Genomic DNA, 23,515 nt, shown 5'->3' on the forward strand with positions numbered 1-23,515 from the left:
ATAATTTCTTGAAAGATTTAGACAACTGGTTCAGAATTTGGGGTTGAATTGTAGTGATAAAATACAGAAAACTGAGCAAGCAGCAAGCAAACAAAAACAAGTAACACTTGTAATAACCCAGGAAAACACAAAGTTATCCAGAAAAGGGAAAACAATCCTATTATACCACTTCGTCCAGCTGTAAATGGCAGTATGTAGTCATAATATAAACAATCAATACTGAACTAACCAAATCAAGCATATATCACTTTGGGCAGCCATGGATCTGTTTGCACTGAGAAGGCAGAGGGTGAAAGAAAGCTAGGAACTTCCTACCTATTCTTAGTGTCAAGCGAAGAGACATCACATGAAACAGGGGTAGGGGGACACAAATATAGATGTCGAGCAAATACACTCTTCAGAGTTGGAGGCAAAGATCAAGGAAATCTACTAAGGCTAAAGTAGATACTCTGCAGGGGAGGAAACACGATTAGGGGAAGGACGTTGGCACTTCTTCCTTACAAGCCTTTCTAGGATTATCTGACTCTATAAATTACATGAAGACGTAACCTTGATTTGAAATAAGATTAATATGAATGCTAATAAAAAGTAGTAAGGGAGAGTATGTAGTCAACTCATTGTTACCAAATTAACAGCAAGTATCAACAAGATGATTAACACAACCACATGATGTCCAGACACGTGTCAGAACGAGTGTCTGGCTCCTCTTCAACGGTATTCGAGGAACTTCAGTGTGCTTTGGTACAACAATAGCCTACGAGGGATTTCACTTCTAAAATGTCTCTGACTTTAGAAAGACCAAAAAATAACATGTAACTGATTTTTAACATATACACACGAAAAAAGGTTCTTTTCATTATTTTCCTGGTTTCCAAATGTTGAACACTGTGGTGCTTTTACAATTTAAGGGGAAAAGCATTCTGACACAGTATACTGGTTGGGGTTCTCTGCTTTTCTACTTGGTGAAAAACCTTTACATGCATTTTGGACTTTGTGCCATCATAACTTGGCAACGGGGAAAGCTGTATGGTATGCTTCTTCCAGAACTTGGTTACTGCTTACCAGAAGAGGGAAAAGCTTCGTATCACCATTTGCCTATGGGATGGATGCACAATGAACGGGCCATACCAAATAAAACTACCACTTTGTACTCTAAAAAGCATGTTCTCTGCTTCAGCCCTTTCTGTAAGTTTCAGTGGGGACGCACTAATGGAGAATCCATAAGACCCATGAAGGATCGTAAGTGACCCCAGTGGACCCAGCGCAATCATCTCCAATTCTGTTCAAGTCAGAGTATCTCAGATAAAACTCACTGAAGGGCATCAAGTCCTTCAGCGCACAGCCTGAGCCAAGCCCTCTACCATTTGCAATGGCAAGAGTATACCAAATTCTCAACCTGTTGCCCACGTATGCCACCAACTATAAATGTCGGCCTCCTCTTTCCCAGTCTTCCTGTACACTCAACACCACCTGGAAAAACTCTTACTCGTCTTTTACCAGTTCAAGGACCACATTCTATAGGAAGACTTTCCAACAGGTAATCACAGCCTGTTTCCTATGTCCACACCTTATATATATTTCTATCATTGAACTTATGACACTATAATGTAATCACTCTTCTATAAACGAGTTTCTCACACTAGACCACAAGCTGCTTGAGGAAAAGAAAAATCTATATCCTTTTTTGTTGGTTTTTTGAGACGCAGTCTCACTCTGTCGTCCAGGCTAGAGTGCAGTGGTACAATCTCGGCTCACTGCAATCTCCGCCTCCTGGGTTCAAGAGATTCTCGTGCCTCAGCCTCTTGAGTAGCTGGGATTACAGGCGCGCGCCACCAGGCCCAGCTAATTTTTGTATTCTTAGTAGAGACGGGGTTTCACCATGTTCATCAGGCTGGTCTCGAACTCCTGACCTCAAGTGTCCACCCGCCTTGACCTCCCAAAGTGCTGGGATTACAAGCGTGAGCCACTGTGCCCAGCCGAAAAGTCTATATCCTCTTAACCTCTGTATCTGCAGAACCCTTAACCTTACACAGCAATTTCCAGCAAATATTTTTTTGAATTGAAATGAAGAAGTGAGGCCATGAGGCTGAAGTCAGACAACTGGAAGGCCAAAACAACAAAACCTGGAAAAATACTTAATTACTCAAGAAGAAATTCTCCCACCAGGCCACTGAGAAGTTAGCTTTGCCCACTGCAGAGGACACTGTGACAGGGATTGGATTAAGCCAAATGGCGCTGAGGGACGGGACATAGGTCAACTACGTCTTAGAGGTACTCTCCTGACACTCGATGCACTTTTACCCCAATGACGTTAATTTCACTCATGATAAGATGAGCTAAGTCCCTTAAACAGTGCTTGGTATCAAGCAAAACTAATGGTAGTAACAGGAAAGTTTAATCCTCATGATGAATTATTTAACGGGGTTTCAAATGCTGTCCCTGAGACTTGAGGCAGTATAGGCTCCAGCTCCATTTTCTCCAAGTCTAAAACTCTTGATAGGTTGATGTTTCAGACCCAGAGATTCGGCAATTCAAACGACGGAAATAATTCTTACCCAAACACTTTTTCAACTATTTTTAAATACTGTTGCCAAGTATCCTAATATCATGTGTAATTAATGAATTTAGCCTAGGGATACTTTTAGCTGTCCAAAAATCAAAATGTAAACCTAAGCACTACGTTTCATCCAGTGTTTCAGCATCCCAGATTTGCTTCCCTAAATGAACATTAAGCTTATTATGCAATGTGCCGCTACCAGGAGCCTTAGACAAAATCCTAATTGTGACTTAACCTATCTTAATAGGGTTTTAAGGAAGTTACCTGCTAAGAAAGTGACTGATTATCCTTAAGCAGACACCAAATAAATGTGAAGTCATTGCTTGAGGGCTTAGGGTATAAGGCAGCTATGAATCTGAGAACATAAAACGCAAAACTGAGGGGCAAATCGTCATGTTCCTGAAGATTACGACTCATTCACATTCCTTCAGACGTTTCATTTGACCACAAGCACTGTTTAATAAGCAAAGTCCAAGTCGACTTCTTTCGATTTTACATGGCGTTCAAACACCATGTCAAGTCTGACCCTCTCATTTTCTAAGTCGAATGGAGAGGATATGTAGCAGCTAGCCCTGAGCACCTAATCCCTTTTCAAAGGAGCTACGCACAAAAATACCCTAGCAACATGCCACAGTGTCAGAAAGGCTCAGGTTCCCAACACCATGCGGGGCAGCCATTAGGAACTCAGGAAGTACTTCCTCTAAGCGGGGGAAACCTAGGAAGGCTTCCTGAACGAGGGGTATTTGCGCCGAGCCTTGACGTGAGTCTCGGACAGTGGCAGTGCCTCCAGGCCACGCGGGAGGGAGGGAAGGACACCCCGGGCCGGGGCACAACCCGCGGGCCGGAGCCGCCCGCGCCCATCCCGCTCAGGCCGCAGCCAGGCACGGCACCCTCCCGTCCCCGAGCCACGTCGCTGCTCGTGGGCTTGCGGGGTACTCCCCAGGTCTCACCTCGGGCCCCACACCAGAAGGAGAAAGCTAGGGGCCGCGCCAGCTCCGCCCTCCCCCGCGGGGCGGCGGGCCCCAGCCCGGGCACAGGAAGGCCACGTCCCCGGGGAGGGACGCCCGACTCGATGGTCTGCGCAGGGCCCGTCGGCCCCACGTGACGTGCGCGCAGCCAATCCCGGAGAGGCCCCGCGACCATCGAGACGGCGGCGGTGGTGGGCTAGACCAGTTTCGCGCGGCCGCTCGCCGTCCCCCACCCAGTCGTCCTCGGCGGCCCAGCTCGGTGCTGCCGCCATCTTCCTGGAGGACAGGAGCAGAGGCGAAAGCTCCCCCTCCCCGTGATCGCTCCGCACTCCCGCCACCACCTGCCCTCCCCCGACAGCCTCTCTCCTCCTAAGTAGGCACCTGTCTCCTTCTAACAAACGGCTTTCCCCCGACTCCAGTTACCCACCGCAAGGCGAAGATTCTCATTACCTGTTCCACTCTTATTAGCATAAGAAAACCGAGCTCATAAGGTAGGAACTGTGGCGAAACAGGGACAAGCCGCCATCTTGGTAAAGGAGAAGAGGCTACGCTTGACCTCCCCCCCACCCCCAGCCTCTATATGGCCAACCGCCGTGGGAGGAGCACGGCGCTTGCGCAGAGGCGGACAACGCGAACGAGTCTGGGCTTGCGCACTCGGAAGCCGGCCGCATGGGGGAGGGGAAGAAGGCCGGGCCGCGCTGAGCCAGGAAGGAGTTGGCAAAGGGGCGGGGTGACGCGGTGACGCAATCCGCCTGCGCGCTGGGCGGGACGGGGTGTGAGCCGGCCGCGGGCTCTGGGCGGGTCCGCGGCGCGGTCGGTCGGCGCCTATTCTCGGGCTGTTTGGCGGGTGAGTGTCTCGCCAGTGTACGCCGCCGTGGCGGGGGCACAAGTTGCGGGCCGGCCCTCCCGAGGAGGTGCGGAGGACGCCCCGCTCGTCCCATACCCTCCGGGGGTGGTCGGCCCGCCCTGGGGTGCCGGCGGGGCGGGGTGGGGGAGGGGCGGCCGGGCCCGGGCTCTTCGGCCCCTATCGTGGGCTTCGCTGTCCCGGGCGGTCCTAGTGCCGGTGACAGTGGCTCCGACACGGGCAGGGCCGGGCGCGGGAGTAGGGATTCCGGTGACCCCCTGGCGACCCTAAGGGAATTCCACTGCGCGGTTGTCGGTACTGGGCCTCGGGGCGTCGAGTGCCGCCGAGGTCGGGAGGTTTGGTGCTTGGAAGGAGGATACAGGTTTAGGCCCGACGAACACTTAGCGCTTGTGTGGCCATCTTGTCTTTCTAACGGTGCCATTTCCTCCCGGAGGCGTGGAGGACTGGCCAGCTCCCAAACGTCCAAGCCCATCGACTGGATGCGGCGGATAAGCGGGGAGAGAGCCACTAGGCCCTGCCTGCGGGTACCTTCGGCGAGGAGAGGCGATGAAGGGCCGCACCAGCGAGGCACGGACAGGCAGCAGGGGGTAGGGGATGGGGTTGGAGGCCGCCGCGTTTGTCCGGGGCGGAGAAGCAAACCTGTGGTCTCCACAATCTCAGTGAAGTCCCAGCTGTGACCTGGCCTTCGGGCCCAGAAACACCTGCTTGGTTTTTTACCTCTTCGGTCTAGTTCTTGTCGGTACCCCCAGACCCTCTCCTCTGTCCACGCAAACACATGACCCAACTGTACTGAACGTCTTGTAGTTCAAACTTCCACACCTCTGGCTATGGCCCAAACTCTTAAATCTGGTTACCTCCCACCTTGACTGCCTTCTTCTTACCTAGTCCCTGCTTGTGGGATTCCACCCAAATTAGATTTCCTCCAGACAGGCTTAGGTGTTTGCCTGATGTTCCAGATACTGTTTGTCCACTGGACTGTTGGTACCGCGAGGGGCAGGGCACATGTTAATATTGTCACCCATACCCATTGCCTCGGTTGGTGTCTATCACCTAGTAGATAGTCAGGTACTTTTCGAATGACTTAAATCACAGTGCTTGGCGACATATTTGGTGTTTCAAAGTAGTTTTGCCGTCATAAAGAAAAATATGATGGTGTAGGGGTCATGAAAGCTGATTCTTGATACTTCTGATTTGAGCTTCATTGTTTTCACTGATTTTTTGATAGCTCCCATTAGTGGATTCTTTGCACCACCCACCATCCTAACTCACGATGTGTACTGTTACGTCTAATCTTGGCATTGATCTCATTAGCTATAAAGGTTGTCCTGATTTTTTTTCCCCCAACTTCCACCTTGATCTCTCACCAGTGCCACAGCCCAGAATAAAGAACAAGAGCGTTTTAATTAGATTCACATTCTGACTGACTTTTAAACTACCAGTGTGACCTAGGGAAAGGGGCCAGGGGTTCCCTCTATCATTCATAAATGTAACTGAGGGCTCCTTTTTATTTTCAGTACCAGCATACGGAAACTGCTGTAAAAGGAAAAGTTGTGGTTTTTTGTTGCTGTTGTTTTGTTTTGTTTTGTGTGTGTGTGTGTGTGCGCGCGTGTGGAGGAAAGGGAACACCGAAACTCATTTGGCAGCAGAATTGAGGTGAGGCCATTTGTATAGTCTGTTCTGTTAGTGGTCATACATGCCACTTATCCCTGTCCCAGTCCCTGTTAGGAGTGTTATGTGATTATGCTGAACGTGGACCTTCCCCAAACCCAAAGAATCCAGATGCTTTGAATAAGAGATCATGGACCTTCCGAGTTCTACATCGCGGGATGTTCTTCATCTTGTATCTTTTGTTTTGGGAAAAGTGCTTTTTTATATGCATTGGGATGCGCGTGTTCTGTGGAAGAAATAAGCTGTGGGTCAAGATTAAAGAACTTTAACTTCTGGCATGTGGAATAAACACCATCTGAAGAAATAAAATTTTCATTTGACTACATTTTTGATCCAATTTGCATCCAGTGTTTAAGTTAATCACAGTGGTTGGCAGTTTGTGTTGCTGGATCAAGGCTTTCTCACTGAAAACCATGTGCTTCAAAGGTTCATTATTCGTCTTTCACCTTCCATTTCACATTAGTTAATAAATTATGAGAGAAAACATTGTGGATCCAAGTTACGTTTCTGAAAAAAATAGCAGGAGAAACTTGGTGAAGTCAAAGCAAAGTTGAAATGTCAGTTTAAGACAAATGGTTTCTCCATTTTCCCATATGTGTGCACAGAGTTCAGTGAGGCTGAGGGGGTTCTGTGGAGGTGTGGGAGAGGTGCTCTATGGTATTTTTATGTTGCACTGTGTGGGTTTGAAATCAGATACATGTAATAGGTAGTAAGGCAAGTGCCTGATCTTTTCTGTCCTCAGAATTGGCATTTAATCCTTCCATGTGAACTTGAAGCTCATTTTATCCAATCGTTTAAGAAAAAAAGCCACCCATTAGGGATTCCAGTTAGAAATGGACTAAATAATATGCTGATTTGGGGAAAATAAAAATGATTTGATTTATGTAGGACCTGTTTTCTAGTTTGGTCCCTACTTGTTTGGATTTTTAAAAACTCTGTTGTAAATAATGTGCCCCCTTTTCTATTCCTTGATATTCATTGCTGGTACTTGACTTACTTGAGGTCTTATATTCAACTACCTTACTAAATTATCTTATTCTAGAATTTTTTTAACCAGAATATTTGTATTTTCTTTTTTTTTTTTTTTGAGACGGAGTCTTGCTCTCACCAGGCTGGTGCAGTGGTGTGATCTCAGCTCACTGCAAGCTCCGCCTCCCGGATTCAGGCGATTCTGCCTCAGCCTCCTGAGTAGCTGGGACTACAGGCATGCGCCACCACACCTGGCTAATTTTTGTGTTTTTAGTAGAGATGAGGTTTCACCATGTTGGCCAGGATGGTGTCAATCTCTTGACCTCGTGATCTGCCCGCCTCGGCCTCCCAAAGTACTGGGATTACAGGCATGAGTTACCGCGCCCAGCCGAGTATTTGTATTTTCTGTGTATTCAGTCCAATCAGCAAAAAAGTGTTTTGTTTTCATTTTCTTGTTTCATTATATTCAGTAAACTCACCAAGGTAGTAGTAAATAATCATGGTGAAATTGCAGTGTCTACATCTTACTTGGATCTTGATTCACATGAAAAAAAATGAGAGAATGGGGAATATGAATACTGATTGGATATTTGATTGCATTAAGGAACTAGCTATGGGTGATGGTTTGTCATTTTTAGGAGCCCTTGTTTTTAGATATGCATAGTGGAATATAAATGAAATGTTGTATCTCGTATTTGCTTCATAATCATCCAGGCAGTGGCAGTGGTGATTGTGGAAATAGATGAAACATTATTGACCTTGAGTTGCTAATTGTTGAAGCTGGATAATGGACAGCACATGAGGGTTTTGTTCGCTTTTTGTATAGGTCTTCATGTAAAAGTTTTCAGGTAAGTGTTTTAAAATAATTATGGAAAGGCATTCCTGCCTAATTATCGGTGGTCATTTAAATAGATTTAATTTTCTGTTTAGAGAATAGCATTTGCCATTGGTTTTCAGAAATATCCTGATTAGATTTAAGCAGTTTTCCTTTTTTTTTTTGAGACGGTCTCACTCTGTCACCCAGACTGGAAGGCAGGAGCACCATCTCGGCTCACTACAGCCTTCACCTCCTGGGCTCAAGGGATCCTCCCACCTCAGTCTCCCACTTAGTTGGGACTACAGGTGCCCGCCACCACACCCACCTAATTTTTTTGTATTTTTTGTAGAGACACTGTTTCACCATATTGCCCAGGCTGGTCTTGAACTCCTGAGCTCGAGCGCTTCTTCTGCCTCAGCTTCCCAAAGTGCTGGTGTTACAGGCATGAGCCACCACACTTTGCCAGCAGTTTTCTTAGTGTTTTCATTACGTTTGGTTGCTGAATTTTATATGTCTCATCAACATCTATTAATGCATGATTTTTTTTTTCCCAGTATTGTGTTGTTGGATTAATATTGATAGATGCTTTTGATACATTCCTGGAATCTAATTGCTAGCAAATATTTTATTCAGGATTTTAGCATTTTTATTTGTGAGTGAGATTGACCTATGGTGTTCATTCATTCCTTTGTTCCTTTCTTATGTCTCCGTCTGGGTTGGTTACTGAAACTGTGCTGTCTTCATAGAACAAACGGTTTTCCCTTTTTTTGGTAGAGGCTTGGAATAGTTAAATGACTTTGGTCTTGTCCAAGGTTAGATGGAGTTCAACTCTTACGTCAAGTCTTGGTCCTTTTCACCGGTATGTCTTTAATCAGCTGCTCAGTGATACTCGTTTCCTGCAGATTTTCCAGTTTTTGGTTCTGTGTTGGTAATTTACGGTGCCCTTTTTTTTACATTTTCAGATTTGTGGCCATTTTGCTACGTGTGGACTCCTCTGTCATTATTTTAGCTCTTTTCTGTATTTGCTATTTTTTCCTTAATTGGGCTTGTGAGGAATTTGTTTTAGAAAACCAGCTTTTGAGGCCGGGCATGATGGCTCCCGCCTGTAATCCCAGCACTTTGGGAAACCAGGATGGGTGGATCACCTGAGGTCAGGAGGTTTCACCTGGCCAACATGGTAAAATCCCATCTCTACTAAAAACACAAAAATTAGCTGGGTGTGGTGGCGGACACCTATAATCCCAGCTGTTCCGGAGGCTGAGGCAGGAGAATTGCGTGAATCCGGGAGACAGAGGTTGTAGTGAGCTAAGATCGCGCCAGTGCACTCCAGCCTGGGCGACAAGAGTGAAACTCCGTCTCCAAAAAACGAAAACCAACTTTTGGATTTGTTTACTTTTCTTTTTCCCCCCCTCATAATTCATTTTTTCTCTTTATTGATTTCCTGTTTTATCTTGTAAGTTTTGCTTCTATCTTCCTTCCATTGCTTTCTAGAGATTGCTTGTGGCTTTGCTTTTGTTACTCTCCTTGATCCCGGGGATATCCAGTAATGTTACAAATTACTGGGAGTTACTTTTCATCTTTTTCCCCCCAATTTAAGCAGATCAATTATTTGAGAACTTTGACTGTAAAAATGTTTTTCAAATTTTGGTTAGGCTTTTTTTTTTATGGTAGATACATGACTTTAAACATCTTTTAAGTTATTGATTCAAGTTTCTCTGTGTCTGCTAAATCAGATTTATTTGTTGTAGTACTCAATTCTTCTCTGTCCTTGCACATACTGTGTTTACTGAATCTGTCCAGTTCTCGTAGAACTATTAAAGTTTCTCACTTGAATTGTGTTTTTCTTAAGTTAACTTTGTATTTTTCCTGGTCCTTGCTTTTATGTGTTTATCTACAGTGATTATTTGAACATATAGGCTTATGAATATTGTATCTTCCCTATAAATTGTTGCTTTTATCATTATAACTTGTTATCCCTGTTACTCTGCTTAGTTATTTTTACTCTGATTCCCACCTTGGCTGATAATAGTGTTGTGGCTCCTCCATGTTTGTACTAGCCTGCTATTTTTTACCTTGTCCCTTTATTTTCAGCCTTTCTTTGTTCCTTTGTTTTAAGCGTATACCTTATAGCTGGACTATTTTTTTGTTTTTTTAGGCCAATCTGTCTCCTCCTTTAAGCAGATAATTTGGTTATTTCACATTTGTACTGATGACTGATGTTCTTGAATTTTGTCCCCATTGTGCTGATTTAGGATTACTTCTGATTTTGTTTCTTCTTGTTCCTTTTCCGTATTTTTGCTGGTTTAATGAAGTTGCTATTTCCTCCATATTTTTCTCTTAATTTGTTATTTTCTTTAACAATTAATTTTTTTAACTTTCATAATCAGATACTTAACTGTATATTATTTGAAAAGATGCCAACTCCTGCCAAAACTGTCTATATTCCATCTGACCGTTCTGTTTCCCTTTAGGAAGTTCTACTCCACACTCACACTTGCCCTCAATTCTTAGGTTTTGCTGAGGTTAAAGGCTCCTGAATCTTTCTGCTACCATCCTTCGGTTAACCAAGCCAAATAACACTGGGGATGCAGGGATCTCATTTCTTCCAAGGGAGTTGGGAACATTTCCAGTCAAAGGGGAAACAGAGTACACAGTATTCAGGAAGTTAAGATTTGGGGGAGGGGAATCGAGAGGCAAAGTGAGAGAAGCTTTTTAATAAGTTTCTAAGCTCCAGAGGGAATAAAATTTGACAGCAGTCCTCTTTCTTGGTATTGTTACTAAAAGTGAGCCGACAGACTCCATGCTTTCCAAAGCTTCAGGGTTTCTAACATTTGTATAAAAATTCCACTATCTCTGGCCGGGTGCGGTGGCTCACACCTGCAATCCCAGCACTATGGGAGACCGAGGCAGGCAGATCACGAGGTCAGGAGATCGAGACCATCCTGGTTAACACGGTGAAACCCCATCTCTACTAAAAATACAAAAAAAAAAAAATTAGCCAGACGTGGTGGTGGGTGCCTGTAGTCCCAGCTACTCGGAAGGCTGAGGCAGGGGAATGACGTGAACCCAGGAGGCAGAGGTTGCAGTGAGCTGAGATCACCCACTGTCCTCCAGCCCAGGAGACTGTGCGAGATTCCGTCTCAGAAAGAAAAAAAAAAATTCCACGTATCTTTAAAACTACTGTCACATTTCTCAAACACTCAGATGCCTTCAGTCCTATTTCCTTTCCTCATAAATGTAGTTCACATTGCTCCCTGTACCCCAGTGTCAAAATCTAGTTCTCAGGTAGCTCTAGGAAACTCAGATGGGTGGCAAACATGTTCAGGTTACAGTCTGTATGTAATGGCGTCCCTTACTTCTTGAAAGGTTTCAAAGAGAGAGGGGAAATGATATAATTCCAGAGGTCAGGGAAGTGTGTATACGTGTGTATCCCATTTGTGTCCCTAGTGTTTAACATATAATCAGTACTGAAAAAAATTGGAATATTATTGAAAATATGGAATATATGTGTACATGTATAGATACAGTTGTTTTTATCAACTTAAAATTCATTTTAATTTTTTAATTTTTTTGTAGAGGTAGGGTTTTGCTATGTTGCCCAGACTGGTGTTGAATTTCTGGCTTCAATCAATCCTGCCACTGCACCCAGCCACCATCTAATTTTTTTTTTTTTTTTTTTTTTTTTTTTTTTTTTTTGATATGGAGTCTCGCTCTGTAGCCCAGGTTGGAGTGCAGTGGCATGATCTCAGCTCACTGCAACCTCTGCCTCCCAGGTTCAAGTGATTCTCCTGTCTCAGCCTCCTGAGTAGCTGGGATCACAAGCACATGCCGCCGTGCCTGGCTGAATCAATATGTTTAGTAGAGATGGGGTTTCACCATGTTGGCCAGGCTGATCTCGAACTCCTGACCTCAAGTGGTCTGCCTACCTTGGCCTCCCAAAGTGCTGGAATTACAGGCGGGAGCGCCACACCTAGCCTATTTTTTTTAATCGAATTTAACCCTTGTAATGATCGATGCTTGTTTTATTCCTAGGGAAATAATTGAAGTAATTGAGATGCTGTCACCTAAAATAATCAAAAGGCTCCTGATTCAGTTAAAAGAACTCATTTAAGTACATAGTATAAGCAGAGCTACACCAAAGAATGGTGATTAGTGCTCCCAGGGTGGGGTAAAATGAGGATTGTTTATATAGGCAAAATGAAGGTGCCAAACAGAATTACAACATTTTCTGTACTAAGGCTCGTTTAAAGTTATAAATTTGATTGGCTACTATTGATTACACTTGAAGGGATTTGTTTAACTTCCTTTTGTAAAGAAATAACAGTCATAAGGATCTCTTATCTCCCAGTCATTTAGTCTAGGTTTCAATAAAGAATAGGGAGTCTGGTTAATGTGTATATCTAAACACAAAAGTCAGAAAGAATGAAGGTAGTAATATTACATGAGCCCGCTGTCAGCGCCTAACTTTTCCCTTTGACAAAATAAATTTGGAAGGTTCTGAAATTGTATTTTCTTTTTACATTGCCTGTGTGTAAGTGTTTTTACAGGTCAGTTCATTCTGTTAAATATACGTGTGTATACATGCATACTATGTATGTGCGTTTATGTGTGTCTGTGTGTTTTTCTTTTTAACAGACGAAGCTTCACAAAAGATGTCTAAGGTAAGATCATGCTTCATGTATCTACAGCATAAGGAGAAATTGCTTTATGTTTTCAGACTGTTGGATTTATACGATTCATTATTTTTAATACAACTGATGTATTTGATTCATTAAGACAAAGAGTTCTAATTTAGTTGTCTTTTTTTAATTATTATAATTTCTTTTTTTTTTATTTTTTATTTTTTTTGAGACAGAGTCTTGCTCTGTCACCCAGGCTGGAGTGCAGTGGCACGATCTCGGCTCACTGCAAGCTCCTCCTCCCGGGTTTACACCATTCTCCTGCCTCAGCCTCCCGAGTAGCTGGGACTACAGGCACCCACCACCTCGCCTGGCTAGTTTTTTGTTTTTTTGTTTTAGTACAGACGGGATTTTACCGTATGAGCCAGGATGGTCTCGATCTCCTGACCTCGTGATCTGCCCGTCTCAGTCTCCCAAAGTGCTGGGATTACAGGCTTGAGCCACCACGCCCGGCCTCATTATTATTATTTTTTAAGACGGGAGTCTTGCTCTGTCACCAGGCTGGAGTGCAGTGGCATGATCTCAACTCACTGCAACTTCAACCTCCTACGTTCAAGTGATTCCCCTGGCTCAGCCTCCAGCCTCTGGAGTAGCTGGGACTGCAGATGCGTGCCACCACGCTGGCTAATTTTTTGTATTTTAGTAGATATGGGGTTTCACTATGTTGACCAGGATGGTCTTGATCTCTCGACCTCGTGATCCACCTGCCCTGGCCTCCCAAAGTGTTGGGATTATAGGCATGAGCCACTGCGCTCGGCCTGGTTGTCATCTTGAAAGCTTGGAGCTTTCTCTTTTTTTTCAGGCTTCTACTTTTTTTTTTTTTCACACACATCAGTAACAGTCCTTTTAGCCCCCTTAGTACATTCCCAGCAGACCAAATAATTTAGAATTCTAATAATTTATTATGATGAAATTGATGGGGCTCTTAGACTTGATAAATTGGTTTAAATCAGCCCTTGCAAGTTAGTTCAGAGAGAAATTAGTTCTAAAGAACATTCTGAGAAAAGCAGAACTTGTGGTTAACGTTGCAAGATTATTATTTCTCTGGTTTTTTATCTTTGAGTCCTATGGGTGTTCATTACTATCCAGTGCAAAATCATCATACCAGTTTTTGCATTTTATACCAGTGTTAGCGTGGAATACGGATAAGCAAAAAAAAAAAAAAAAAGTCATTTTTTCACCACTCAGAAATAACCACTGTTAATATGCTACATATATTCTTTTCACCCGTGTGTGCATTTGACTATACATTTGCAAAATATAGTCCTAAAGGAAATACTATTTTATATCTTGCCTTTTTCAATTAATTAATTGATTTTTAAAATTTCTTCTCATTTTCAGTGTGCCACAGTCTAGATTCTGGTTTTACTTCTGCTATTCTTGCCTTCTCATATCTCTGTCCTCTCTCTCATCAGATATTCTACCAAGAAATATCGATGCTTCAGTGTAGTCAGCTGTGATCTTCTCACTCTGTCTGTTCTTTCTTGGTCTTTGACGCTAGATACTCAACATCCCACCTCGAATTTGCCTGCCTCACCCTCGGTGAAACTATTCTATACAGCTAGAATCACAGCAAGAGAGATGCCTTTTTCGTGGATACTTTTCAGAAATGCATCACGAACCTAATACCTGGGGGAAGCTATTCTTTAGCCAAGTTTGTTGAATGAAACCATTCATTCAAAGTACTGTCGGCTGTCGCAGTACTTTGTAAGCTTCACTGATTTTCCTGGAACTCCATAGTCTCTCAAGTCAAAATTTGAAATTGCGTTAACATGTATTAAGCATGTGTCTTCTATGTATTGTTAAATTCCTAAACAATACTGATTAACACAGTGTTAATTTTCAGTCAGCATATAACTAAGGAGTTACACTAGATTAGTTTTTCTTTTTATAATGCTCCTGATTGAATACTGCTGGTTTTCTGATAGAAGTATGACTTTCTGGAAGTGTTTGTTTATACTTTTAAAACAATTTGTGAAAACTACTGATAACCTATGTTTCATGTCTGTTTATATCTTAAAAGCAACTACTAAGGTGTGTGTTTGTTTGTTTTTAATCTTGTTTAGCAACAGCCAACTCAGTTTATAAATCCAGAAACTCCTGGCTATGTTGGATTTGCAAATCTCCCCAATCAAGTTCACCGAAAATCAGTGAAAAAAGGTTTTGAGTTCACACTGATGGTGGTCGGTAAGAAATTAATTTATAGTCTCCAACTTACTAAATAAGTATCTCCCCCTTCCAATCTCTGGAGTATAATAACATCTATAAAGTAAGAGGCAGAGTCAAATAACTTGGGAATTTGAGCAAATATATGTATGTTCATTCGAAAATTTTCCTGAGAAGCAAAATTATTTTTCTCTCCCTGCCTTATTTACATGTAGTGAAAGTTCACTCGTTGTGTCAGCTCAGCTCCAGGGTGGCCTCCAGTGATTCCTGTCTCCTGGTATTCGCAACCTTTTCTTAACCCTTCCTGCACTGAATAGGGTTTTACCTGTGTAGCCAGCGGGACATTGTGGAAATGAAAGTGTGTGGTTTTCTCAGACTAGGTCATGAAAGACATTGTGGCCCCCACCTTGCCTTTTCCCAAATTACTCACTCTGGAGGAAGCCGGCTGCCACGTCTAGAGAGCACTCAAGCAGCTTACAGGGAAGCCCACCAAGTAAGGAACCAAGGCCTGCCAATGGCTATGTAAGTGACCCATTTCAGAAATATCCTCCAGGCCAGGCATGGTGGCTCTCACCTGTAATCTTAGCACTTTGGGAGGTCAAGGCAGGCAGAGGATTAAGCTCAGGAGTTGAAGACCAGGCTGGGCAACATGGTGAAACCCTGTCTCTACAGAAAATACGAAAACTAGCCAGGCATGGTGGCATGTACCTGTAATTCCTCTCACCTGAGCCCAGGAGGTTGAGGCTGCCGTAAGCTGAGATCATGCCACTGCACTCAAGCCTCCAGCCTGGGTGACAGAATGAAACCCTGTCTCAAAAAAAAAAAAAAAAAAAAAAACCTCCAGGCATTTACAGTGTAACATTCACAATATCTAATAGAAAATTGTGTGGCATCAAAGAAGCAAAACCTGAACATAATCAGGAGAAAAATCAGGCAATAGAAACAGATCCAGAAATGACAGAGACAGTAGAATGGCGAAGAAGAACTCTTATTACTTAAATGAAAACATGAATATAATAAGATAAATGAAAGATACAACAGAGAACCAAGTGGAACTTCAAGAGATTAAAATACAACCGAAATAATAAATTTTCATCATAAGCCCGACAGCACATTATACACTGCAGAAGTGAAAGGACAGTAGAAGCACAGTAAGGGAAAAGCTGGAAAGAAAAAAGAAATTGAATGTGTCCTCAATGTCCTTTAGTACCCTGTAAACAGTCTAATATATGGATTATATTCACAGAGAAGACAGGAAAACAAAAATCATGAAAAAATAATGCCTGGGAATTGTCCAATTTCAGCAAAGTTATAAATGCACAGATCCAAGCTTGACAAATAGCAGGCAAAATAAATATAAAGAAAACTATACCAGGATGCATCATAACAAGCTACCAGAAACTACTGATGAAACAACAAGCAGAAGATGTAATAGAGAAAAGCACACCAAAGCACGTAGTAAGCAAATAGACCATAGATAAACAGAGGTCTTTAAAAGTAGCCGGAACAGGCCTGTTGTGGTGGCTCACGCCTGTAATCCCAGCACTCTGGGAGGCCAAGGTGGGTGGATCACTGCAGCCCTGGAGTTCAAGAGCAGTTCAAGAGCAACATGGTGAAACCCTGTCTTTACAAAAGATAGGGAAATTAGCCGGGCTTGCTGGGGGGTGCCTGTAATCACAGCTACCTGAGAGGCTCAGGTAGGAGGATCACCTCGGCCTGAGACGTGAAGCCTGTGGTGAACTGTGATCATGCCACTGCGCTCCAGCCTGGGTGACAGAGTAAGACCCCGTCTCGAGGAAAGAAGAAAAAAAAAAGGTAGCCAGAACAAAGAAATTCATTACATACAGGGGATTGAAGGTAAGAGGAGTGACCACTGAATTGTCATTAGGAATAATGTAACTGGCCGGGCGTGATGGCTCACGCCTGTAATCCCAGCACTTTGGGAGGCCAAAGCGGGAGGATCACTTGAGGTCAGGAGTTCGAGACCAACCTGGCCAACACGGTGAAACCCCAGCTCTGCTAAAAATGGAAAAATCTGGGCATGGTGGTGCATGCCTGTGACCCAGCTACTTGGGAGGCTGAGGCAGGAGAATCACTTGAACCCGGGAGGCAGAGGTTGCAGTAAGCTGAGATCGCACCACAACACTTCAGCCTAGGGACAGAGCAAGACTCCATCTCAAAAACTAAGTAGAAATTGGCTGGATGCGGTGGCTCACACCTGTAATCCCAGCACCTTGGGAGGCTGAGATGGGCAGATCACCTGAAGTTGGAAGTTGGAGACCAGCCTGATGAACATGGAGAAATCCCACCTTTACTAAAAAAAATACTAAATTAGCTGGACGTGTTGGTACATGCCTGTAATCCCAGCTACTCGGGAGGCTGAGGCAGGAGAATCGCTTGAACCTGGGAGGTGGAAGTTGCAGTGAGTTGAGATTCCATCATTGCACTGCAGGCTGGGCAACAAGAGCGAAACTCCATCTCAAAACACGATGGATCAAGCCTGTAATCCCAGCACTTTGGGAGGCTAGGCGGATCACCTGAGGTGGGAAGTTCGAGACCAGCCTGACCAACATGGAGAAACCCCGTCTCTAATAAAAATACAAAATTAGCCGGGCGTGGTGGCGCAGGCCTGTAATCCTAGCTACTTGGGAGGCTGAGGCAGGAGAATCACTGGAACCTGGGAGGTGGAGGTTGTGGTGAGCCAAGATTGACCATTGCACTACAGTCTGGTCAGCAAGAGTGAAACTCCATCTCACCAAAAAAAAAAAGAAAACTGAAATTAAAAAATGAGAAAAGGTGTATGTGGCAGGCAGTAGAAGTAATATAAATCTTTTTTTTTTTTTTTTTTTAAAGATGGAGTCTCGTTCTGCCGCCCAGGCTGGAGTGCAGTGGTACGATCGCGGCTCACTGCAAGCTCCACCTCCCGGATTCACACCATTCTCCCACCTCAGCCTCCCAAGTAGCTGGGATTACGGGCGCCTGCCAGCATGCCCAGCTAATTTTGTTTTTGTATTTTTAGTATAGATGGGGTTTCACCGTGTTAGCCAGGATGGTCTCAATCTCCTGCCTTTGCGATCCACTCACCTCGGCCTCCCAAAGTGCTGGGATTAATATAAATCTTATACAAACTTCTTGACAAAATAGATGAGTAGGAAACACCTACCAGCCTATTTTATTAAGCCAGCATTATCCTGTTATAAATGACAAGAAAACTACAGACTAATACATGTTAGAAATGCTTGTTTCGGCCGGGTGCAGTGGCTCACGCCTGTAATCCCAGCACTTTGGGAGGCTGAGGCGGGAGGATCACAAGGTCAGGAGATCAAGACCATCCTGGCTAACATGGTGAAACCTCGTCTCTACTAAAAATACAAAAAATTAGCCAGGCATGGTGGCGGGCGCCTGTAGTCCCAGCTACTCGGGAGGCTGAGGCAGGAGAATGGCGTGAACGCGGGAGGCGGAGCTTGCAGTGAGCCAAGCCCGTGCCACTGCACTCCAGTCTGGGCGACAGAGCGAGACTCCGTCTTAAGAAAAAAAAAAATGCGGCCGGGCGCGGTGGCTCAAGCCTGTAATCCCAGCACTTTGGGAGGCCGAGACGGGCGGATCACGAGGTCAGAAGATTGAGACCATCCTGGCTAACACGGTGAAGCCCCGTCTCTACTAAAACTACAAAAAAACTAGCCGGGCGAGGTGGCGGGCGCCTGTAGTCGCAGCTACCCGGGAGGCTGAGGCAGGAGAATGGCATGAACCCGGGAGGCGGAGCTTGCAGTGAGCTGAGATCCGGCCACTGCACTCCAGCCTGGGCAACAGAGCGAGACTCCGTCTCAAAAAAAAAAAAAAAAAAAAAATGCTTGTTCCTCGGTGCCATAAAGAAATAGCACTTGAACATAAATTCAGTTTCCTCAGCAAGGCCATTTTTACTTTACAGAATGGGTGCACTCGCCATCAGTTTTGTCACGAGAGTACACCGAACAAAGAGGATCATTTATAACCTGATGCATCTACCTTACTGCTGTTTCCGTTGGCTGGAACGGGACCTCACGTTCCTTATTTGTCCTGATTGACTAGCAACTTAGAACTTTTTAAAAGAGGCAAAGGCAGAGAGGAGAACAAAGGAAGGAGGAATGTTGAGAAAGGTAAAATCACCTTCAAATAAGGAAGAGCAGCAGGTTATGCCCTAATGCTTGCTTGGACCACTATAAGCATGCCAGGGCAAATTCAGGCTAAATTGTGGGCACTGAGAACATAAAGTACGTTGATTTCCTCATCACAGCTAGCAGATTATTTAAGAATGTTAGCACATGTCTTTGAAAAAAAGTTTTGCTTCTAAGAGAAGTTACTATTTATTCCTAATTAGATGAGGAGGAAAGTCTTTGAAGAAGAACTTCTACTTTACTTTTGATGTATACGTGAACTAGACATGGACATCTTAATTAAATCTTACTAAGTCCAGCAATATATCTAAATAAAAAGACAATGCACTTAGTTCTGCTATGATGCAACCTGTGTGTTTCTAAAACAATCCCCATACCATCCAACATGATGAATAAACACCACAGAGCTTATCAGAGCTTATGGAGAAGATAGGTACACAATACTTAGAACCTTCATCAGTGACACAGTGGGAGAAAAGATAGGAACACAAGAGGTATACCAGTCCACATGTAAATGGCTGAAAAATAATCACTACACCATATAAGCCTTGAGGTTTGGTTTGTGCAAGTGGACATCAGGAGGGTTGCAACTTGTATGCTTTTGTGTAGCTGTGGAAGGAGGATTTTCTAAAGTTGGAAAGTCATAACATTAAGTGTAAATTGGGTGTGGCTCATAACAGGCAGTAAAGAAAGATAGCTGATAGGTATTTAGGGGTGTGTGTTGGGAATATCTCCAAGTGGTTTGATTCTGTTGGATGCAGAATTAAACACGGTTTTCTGTGTTCACCTAGTTTTTCACCAACGAGATCATATATAAGCAAATAGGAAATTTGTGTTACGCTGCTATTGTTCCCTAATATGTCAATCCCATTGGAACAAATTCTCATTTTCAAATTAGAACCAACTAAACAAATGGAGTTTATCTCAGGAATACATGGTGTAACATTCAAAGTCAGTGTCATTCACTGTAGTTATCAAAGAGGAAGATGATGTTAGCTGAAAAATGAATTGTAAAAATCCAGGACCCACTAAAGGTAAGATAGTAGGCTGGGTGTGGTGGCTCATACCTGTAATCCCAGCACTTTTGGAGTCCAGGGCTGGTGGATCACCTGAGGTCAGGAGTTTTAAGACCAGCCCCGCCAACATGGTAAAACTTTGTCTCTTTAGTACTTTTGTAAGGTACTGAAATAAGCCGAGCATGATGGTGGATGCTTGTAATTTCAGCTACTGTGGAGGCTGAGGCAGGAGAATCGCTTGAAGCTGGGAGGGGGAGGTTTCAGTGAGCCGAGGTCATGCCATTGCACTCCAGCCTGCGTGACAGAGTGAGACTCCGTCTCAAAAAAAAAAATCACAAACAAGAGTATTAATAATTTTAAGACAGTACCACTTAACAGTCACAAAAAATATTGTTTAGGGATAAATTTAACAAAATGTGCAAGACCTATACACTGAAAACTACAAAACACTACTGAGAGAAAACCTAAATAAATTGTGTAAGATCTGCCCCATTTGTGGATTGGAACTGTTATTCCCTTTCTCCCCCAAATTGTCCCATATTTTTTCTGAGACAGTGTTGCTCTGTTATCCAGGGTAGAGTGCAATGGTATGATTTTGGAAACCTCCACCTCCCAGGTTCAAGTGATTTTCATTCCTCAGCCTCCCCAAGTAGCTAGGATTACAGGCACGCGCCACCATGCCCATCTAATTTTTGTATTTTTAGTAGAAATGGCATTTTGTCATGTTGGCCAGGCTGGTCTTGAACTACTAGCGTAAAGTGATCCACCTGTCTCAGCCTCCCAGAGTGCAAGGATTACTACTGGTGTGAACCACAGTGTCCAGCCCCAATTTTCAGAAATAAAAATTAACAAGCTGATTCTAAAGTTTAAATGTAAATGTAGAGGGCCTAGAACAGACAAAAACAGTTTAGAAAAAGAGCAAAGTTGGAGGATTACAGTCTCTGATTTCAAGACTTAACAGCAGTAATCAAGACAGTGTGGTAAGGGTAGATACACAGATCTGTTGAGCAGAGCAACAGCCAAGAAGTAGATCAGTCGATTTGATAAGTTCAATTTTTTTGTTTTGTTTTGTTTTTGGAGAAAAAAGCCAAGTTGATTCAGTGGGGGCAAGGTTAGTCTTTTTGCAGTCTGTAACAACTAGATGATTATGTGTGAAAAAATGAACTTCAACTCCTGCTTCACACTGTATGTCAAAATTAACCTGAAATGATAGTTGATTTAAATGTAAAGCTATAAAAATTCTACAAGAAAATGGGCAAAAAATTTTTTGACTTTGTAGTAAGCAGATTTTTAGGACATGGAGAATAAAAATTGTAAAAATATTTGTGCATTATTAAAAGTTGGCCTTCTTCAAAAGACATCAATAGGAAAATAAAATGTGAGGAACTCAAAGTATTCATATCTGACAAAGGATATGTGTCCAGAATATATAAAAATCTTTCACAGATCAGTGAGACAAATGACCCACTTACACAAAGGGGGCCAAAGATCTAAATAGACATTCCACTAAGGAAGATAAACAGATAGCCGGTAAACCCACGTAAACATGTCCACATCTTTGGTCATCAGGGGACCATGCATTGAAACCACCACATGCCACCACAGATCCACTAAAACGCAGGCACTCCAGGTGTCAGCAAGGATGTGAAACAACTGGAACTTGTATTAGTGAGTGTGTAAAAATGCCACAACCAGTATGGAAGCGAGTTTGGTACTTCTTTAACAGTTAAGACCCAGCAATACCGCTTGTAAGTGTTTCCCCATAAGAAATGAAAACATGTCCATAAAGACTTGTATGTGAGTGTTCATAGCTGCTTTTCTCAAAATAGCCCCAAACTGGGGAGAGCAGAGAGATCTAGAGAGTGGGTTAACAAATTGTGGTGTAGCCATACAATGGAATATTGCCGAGCACTACAAAGAAACGAACTACTCATAGATGCAACAGCATGCGTCAGTCTCAGAGCTGTGTTGAGCAAAAGCAGCCAGACACAAAACAGGCCATGCTGTATGATGCCATTTAAAAGTTTTAGAATAAGCAAAGCTGATACGTAGTGACAGAAAGTAGATTGGCGTTCGCCTGCAGTGGGGACTGGAGAGGGTAGACTTCACAGGTACACGAAGGAACTCTAGGGTTACGCAAATAATCTTTTATCTTGAGTGGAGTTTGGTTATCTGAGTATCTACTTTTGTCAAAACTGTACAGTTTAAATGGGTGTATTTTAGTATTTACAAATTGTGCCTCCATAAAGTGGATTTAAAAGAAAACAGGTAGGGGGTTGAGGGTGAGTAGTGAAAAGAACTAGAAAGCCACAAGAACCCTCAACTTTCAAATTGTTGTATTAATAGCTCAAGAAAAATGGGTATATCAGGAAAACCCTAGCACACGTAATTGGTAAAAGAGAAACTATTGAAGAGGAAAGGCATAGTTTTTAAAATTGTGTCAGACTTCTAAAGAAGTAGGCAAGTTCACAAAATAACAGATGAAATGCAAATGAAAGACTACAGATATTGGGGCAACAGTCTGCAAGGGATTCTAAAATCACAAATGACTTATTCAGCGACATCAAGCAAGGAAGCCAGGTTGCAGATTGTCCATGAGACAATTTGGTGACTATATTGCTGTAGATTCTAGTTAGAGTGATAAATAATTATATTTAGTTACTCTCGGCCAGGTGCGGTGGCTCACGCCTGCAATCCCAGCACTTTGGGAGGCCGAGGCGGGCAGATCACGAGGTCAGGAGATGGAGACCATCCTGGCTAACACGGTGAAACCCCATCTCTACTAAAAAATACAAAAAATTAGCCCAGCATGGTGGCAGGCGCCTGTAGTCCCAGCTACTCGGGAGGCTGAGGCAGGAGAATGGTGTGAACCCGGGAGGTAGAGCTTGCAGTGAGCTGAGATCGTGCCACTGCAGTCCAGCCTGGGCACCGGGTGCGGTGGCTCAAGCCTGTAATCCCAGCACTTTGGGAGGCCAAGACGGGCAGATCACGAGGTCAGGAGATCGACACCAGCCTGGCTAACACGGTGAAACCCCATCTCTACCAAAAAAATACAAAAAAAAACTGGCCAGGCAAGGTGGCAGGCGCCTGTAGTCCCAGCTACACAGGAGGCTGAGGCAGGAGAATGGCGTAGACCCGGGAGGCGGAGCTTGCAGTGAGCTGAGATCCGGCCACTGCACTCCAGCCTGGGCGACAGAGCAAGACTCCATCTCAAAAAAAAAAAAAAAAGTTATTACCCTGGCTACATTTATATGCGATGGTGGCTTAATTATATGAAAAGCATGTTTAAGAATAAAGCCTGTTGCCAAATATGTTACCTAATAGAAATCTAATGTAAAGATGTTTGTGTCTGAAAAAGAGGAAAGTAGGTTGTTACTGTGATCAAATTTACAGGAGGGTTGGAGCAAGCACTTGAGTACTAAAAGCTGAAGTATTAATTCCAGGTGCTCACACATGTTATAGGCGTTCCATCCTGAGGGTGCAGGAGTCTGGGATGGGCAGGCCAGACCTTTTTGAGACCTTCGTGAGCTGCCCGCTCCCACAGAGTCCAGCCTCACGCAGCTCTCAGTGCCGTCCTGCTCTTGCACAGCTCTGGTGGGAGTTGTTTGAATGAGCAAAAAAGCTGATCACTTAGATTACCGCTGTTCAGGGGTCTC

At 43.7% G+C, this 23,515-nt stretch overlaps 2 protein-coding genes across 5 annotated transcripts in view; one reads left to right on the plus strand and one right to left on the minus strand.

Annotated features, from left to right (window-relative positions):
- HDLBP (high density lipoprotein binding protein) overlaps positions 1–4,124 on the minus strand; it is a 90,571-nt gene extending 86,447 nt beyond the window's left edge. The window contains exon 1 of one of the 3 annotated variants that reach the window (XM_007966983.3): positions 3,976–4,124. The gene's annotated coding sequence lies outside the window, so the exon portion shown is untranslated. Of the gene's footprint in view, positions 1–3,507; positions 3,638–3,975 lie in introns of those variants that run through there. The other 2 variants (XM_038000592.2, XM_073020229.1) reach the window with 2 other exon arrangements.
- The window catches only part of SEPTIN2 (septin 2), a 41,293-nt gene continuing 21,537 nt past the window's right edge, over positions 3,760–23,515 (plus strand). The window contains exons 1-3 of one of the 2 annotated variants that reach the window (XM_007966981.3): positions 3,760–4,016; positions 12,480–12,505; positions 14,590–14,710. In XM_007966981.3, the coding sequence (XP_007965172.1) occupies positions 12,497–12,505; positions 14,590–14,710 (130 nt within the window). In that variant the 5' untranslated portion in view covers positions 3,760–4,016; positions 12,480–12,496. Of the gene's footprint in view, positions 4,017–4,263; positions 4,373–12,479; positions 12,506–14,589; positions 14,711–23,515 lie in introns of those variants that run through there. The other variant, XM_007966980.3, reaches the window with a different exon arrangement.

This window comes from Chlorocebus sabaeus, chromosome 10, assembly GCF_047675955.1.
Source record: "Chlorocebus sabaeus isolate Y175 chromosome 10, mChlSab1.0.hap1, whole genome shotgun sequence".
In the NCBI taxonomy this organism is placed as follows: Eukaryota; Metazoa; Chordata; class Mammalia; order Primates; family Cercopithecidae; genus Chlorocebus; species Chlorocebus sabaeus.